Genomic DNA, 4,408 nt, shown 5'->3' on the forward strand with positions numbered 1-4,408 from the left:
TGAAAAAAAAATTTTGTGACAAAAAAATCAATCTACTCTTAAAATAAAGTTTTCAAATGCAATAAAATCTGCCTGGCTCAGCTCAAAGAATGACGAAATCAAACATAAAAAAAAAAACATTCAGGATCAGCTCAATTCAACTGTTATACTAGCACACTAGTAAGTAGTAAAAATATTTAGGCGGTTCAACTTGATCACGCGCTTCCACCCCGAACCTTCATTAGTAACCAGAACCTTCATTAGTAAATAAAAATATTTAGCGGGTTCAACTTGATCACGCGCTTCCAACCTGAACCTTCACGCGGATTCTCCAACCCATCTCCACCGTCCTTCTCACTTGTCTCTATAGCCATCCCAGCCGTCGCCTCCGCGTTCGCTCACAACTCGCCACTTGGCCCCAAATTAACGGCTTATCCTTTTCCGGGCCAAAAAAAAAAAAAATCTTATCCCATCTCCCATCTAAGCCTATATATATCGCTGTCCCTCCGCCGTTTCCAACACTTCACCAGCTGTGATTTTCGCTGCAGAGCAAAGCAAAAAACCAGAAGAAAAAGGGAGAAAACCCCAGAAATCCAAAGGATATTAATTCTTGATATTCCACTTTTTTTCATTTTCCATTTTTTGAAATATTTCTGTGATTGATTCTTTCTGTTATGGCAATGAGTATGCCGCATCAGATCGGAGCATTGGCCGGCACGCCGATAGCAGCGGAGTCCGGAGGACTAACAGGAGAGGGAGCTCAATCGGCAGCAACAGTTAGCACGTCGGCAGTGTGGAGATCACCGGTGACGAATCTCCGGGTTTCAGTGCAGAAACCGGGAGATGTAGAAAGGGTTTCACCCCTTTCGTCGCCGCCGTTGAGCCCGGTAAGGGCCGGCATGCGACCAGATCTCTCGGTTGCATGCCAAGCATTTGCGACTGCCGTGGAGACAGAGCCGGCGGTCGAAAAAGTTCATAGATTTCCTGAAAGTTCTACCCAGAAGAAGGAAAAAGGGGTGCCGGTTTTCGTGATGATGCCGTTGGATAGTGTGAAAATGGATAACACAGTGAATAGGAGAAAGGCGATGAATGCGAGTTTGCAGGCGCTGAAGAGTGCTGGGGTAGAAGGGATAATGATGGATGTTTGGTGGGGATTAGTAGAGAGGGATGAACCAGGGAAGTATAATTTCGGTGGCTATGTTGAGCTCTTGGAAATGGCGAAAAAACATGGGTTGAAAGTTCAGGCGGTCATGTCTTTCCATCAATGTGGTGGAAACGTTGGTGATTCTTGCACGTATGTTACTTTCAACTTCACTGCATCATTTTTTTTTTATTATTGGAAAAAGTTTTAATTTTTTTTATTTTGGTTGAATAATAAGTAGTATCTATTGTCTGGATTGAAAAAGATGTTGCTTTTATCTGAGCTCTTAACATGTGGTGGTAGCGGCTTCAGAGCTGGAAAAGTCAAATTTAGCTTTCCCTGTTCACTTTTTTAGTGGTCACAAGAAGCTGATGTAAAATGGAAAATTGGTAATGGGTGAAAAAGACGTGCTAGAGTTTTAATTGTAATCGACAACAAAGTAGTATTTTTTTTTGGGGGCTCAAAAGACAACAAAGTAGTATCTAATTAAAGATTGTAACTTGGAGTTGGTTATTTTTCCTTTTTTTAGTTTTTGTTACTTTGTAAAAGGGATATATCAATTGATAACAAGACGTAAAATTTTGTCGTACTTATTTTCCTATTGAAGTCAAGGCGAGTAGGTTCTGTGTAGTTTCCTGCTGGATTAGGATCTTGTCTGTCTAGGGACTAGGAAACCAAATTGATAATTTAATACCAAAAATAAAGCCCAGATACCTATCTGTTTGAAGATTGCATAAGTTAGTTATGTAATAAAAACGAGTCAGTATGGATAATATCTCATCCTAGGAAAATTCTCCCCTGTTTCGTGTAAGACTTGCCTTTTCTAGAAGATATTAGACTTGAAGCAGGAAAAAAATGAACATGGCCATGAATGCTTTATTGCCTCTATGTGAAACTCAAATTAACAATTTTTGGATTATGTAGAAGGAAAGGTCATTCTAGTATTCATGTGGATAATTTGGATGAATATGGCCATGAATGCTTTATTGCCTTTATGTGAAACTCAAATTAACAATTTTTGCATTATGTAGAAGGAAAGGTCATTCTAATATTCATGTGGGTAATTTGGATGAATAACCTTTGAGTGCTTTGAACTTATGAATGGGCATATGAGTTTTAGCACAAGTGTTGTCCATACTTTTGAAAAATGTTAGTTCCATGGTCAGTGATCAATGGGTGTGTAGCTTCTACCTTTCTTTTCATGGTATCATAATGTGTCTTTAATTTTCTGGTGCATATTCTTTTTGCTGATTGTTCCTTTTGGCTTCTCAGTATCCCTCTCCCAAGATGGGTGACAGAAGAGATTGACAAAGATCCTGGCCTTGCATACACAGATCAATGGGGGAGGAGAAATTATGAATACATCTCTCTTGGATGTGACACCCTTCCAGTACTCAAAGGAAGGACACCTGTCCAGTGTTATTCTGACTTTATGCTGGCTTTCAGAGACAAATTTGAGCACCTGCTGGGAGATACCATTGTGGTAAGCAAATAAATTCAACATTTTTTACATTAGAATAGATTAATCTGGAGTGTTGTCTTTGAATAAGTAGTCATTGTCTTACCTTTTTATCTTGTCATGACATCAGGAAATACAGGTTGGAATGGGTCCTGCTGGTGAGCTCCGCTATCCTTCATATCCTGAACAGAACGGAACGTGGAAGTTCCCTGGGATTGGAGCTTTTCAGTGCTATGACAAGGTATGTTCCCATTCAGTTTGGTTCTTGAGTTTACATCTTACTTGTGCTTATTGATTACTTAACTTTATGTATCTCTTGCAGTACATGCTAAGTAGCTTAAAAGCTGCAGCAGAAGCATATGGAAAGCCTGAATGGGGAAGCACTGGCCCAACAGATGCTGGCCATTATAACAACTGGCCAGATGACACAAACTTCTTCAGAAAGGAAGGTGGTGGCTGGGACAGTGAATATGGAGAGTTCTTCCTCACCTGGTATTCCAAGATGCTTTTAGATCATGGTGAGAGGATACTGCAATCTGCTAAAGCTATTTTTGAGAATGGAGGGGTCAAAATATCAGTGAAAATTGCTGGAATCCACTGGCATTACGGAACAAGGTCCCATGCCCCTGAGCTTACAGCTGGATATTACAATACTAGATTGCGTGATGGATACCTTCCCATTGCTCAGATGCTGGCGCGCCACGGTGCAATATTCAACTTTACTTGCATTGAGATGCGAGACCATGAGCAGCCACAAGATGCACTTTGCGCACCTGAGAAGCTTGTTAGGCAAGTGGCTTTAGCTACACAGCAAGCTCAAGTTCCTCTCGCTGGAGAAAATGCATTGCCAAGGTATGATGAATATGCACATGAGCAGATACTAAAGACAGCAGCATTAAATATTGACGGTAACTCGACCAATAGAGAAATGTGTGCTTTCACATACTTGAGGATGAACCCGGACTTGTTCCACCCTGATAATTGGAGAAGGTTTGTGGCATTTGTGAAGAAAATGAAGGAAGGAAAAGACGTCCACCGGTGTTGGGAGCAAGTGGAGCGCGAGGCTGAGCATTTCGTACACGTAACTCAGCCATTTGTGCAAGAAGCTGCTGTAGCTCTGAGGCACTAGTACTGCAGCAGGTTAATGCATGTTTCTGTATGTATGAACAAGAAGCAGAGAATGCCCTGATGGCTGGTTTTGTGGCCATGGATCTCTGTTTTGTTGTACGCATATGATTAGGCCTATTTCAAGAACCATATAGGAATTCTCCAAGGTGTTTTAGTAACAAAATTCCAAAATGATGCAAGTATCAATGATGCATTAATAATAGTAGGAGTATTTCTTTTCATTTGTTGTGCATATATTATGATGTATGAATTGTCAGAATGTTGAACTGTTTTGGTCATTCATTCATATGTCAAAAGAAAAGGTAGAAAAGTATAATGGATTGAATGCGTCTTAGAGAAGCAATTAATATCCAGTTATGAAACTATCTATGAGAATTCCCCTAGACTCTGGTAATCAACAAGAATTGAGAATTGTGTTCATTAGTGATCTATGAGAAGAACTCTTGTAAGACGTCTATGGTCCCTGCTGTCTTGCATCAAGGACTTGGCGTACTTGTAAGATTTTTATCTGCCGCCCGTTTCAATGGCAAAGCGATGGATTTATGGTCTTTCACGTGAATCTGCTGATTGCTTGAAAATTGGGTGCCGTAGGATTTAAACCACTGCCACCTTATTCCCCATCACATAAACTTACAGGCCACTTCTGCTCTCTCTTGCAAGGTGGGTAATTGGCAATTCTGTCCTTTTCTTTTGTTTGGGTC

At 40.6% G+C, this 4,408-nt stretch overlaps 1 protein-coding gene across 1 annotated transcript; it reads left to right on the forward strand.

Annotated features, from left to right (window-relative positions):
* The first annotated feature begins 496 nt into the window (after positions 1 to 496).
* LOC113734385 (beta-amylase 1, chloroplastic-like) lies at positions 497 to 3,928 on the forward strand. Its single transcript, XM_027260911.2, has 4 exons — positions 497 to 1,273; positions 2,393 to 2,603; positions 2,710 to 2,820; positions 2,902 to 3,928. The coding sequence occupies exons 1-4, from the start codon at positions 654 to 656 to the stop codon at positions 3,706 to 3,708; spliced, it is 1,749 nt and encodes a 582-aa protein (XP_027116712.1). The 5' UTR covers positions 497 to 653; the 3' UTR covers positions 3,709 to 3,928.
* Positions 3,929 to 4,408: the final 480 nt, after the last annotated feature.

Source organism: Coffea arabica, chromosome 3c, assembly GCF_036785885.1.
Source record: "Coffea arabica cultivar ET-39 chromosome 3c, Coffea Arabica ET-39 HiFi, whole genome shotgun sequence".
NCBI lineage: Eukaryota > Viridiplantae > Streptophyta > Magnoliopsida > Gentianales > Rubiaceae > Coffea > Coffea arabica.

Excerpts from the sequence above, each read along its gene's own strand:
- LOC113734385 (XM_027260911.2), top strand. The coding sequence starts at position 654 with ATGGCAATGAGTATGCCGCATCAGATCGGAGCATTGGCCGGCACGCCG. Across the intron at positions 2,604-2,709 it reads TGCTGGGAGATACCATTGTG|GAAATACAGGTTGGAATGGG; the intron begins GTAAGCAAATAA and ends TCATGACATCAG. Across the intron at positions 2,821-2,901 it reads CTTTTCAGTGCTATGACAAG|TACATGCTAAGTAGCTTAAA; the intron begins GTATGTTCCCAT and ends TATCTCTTGCAG.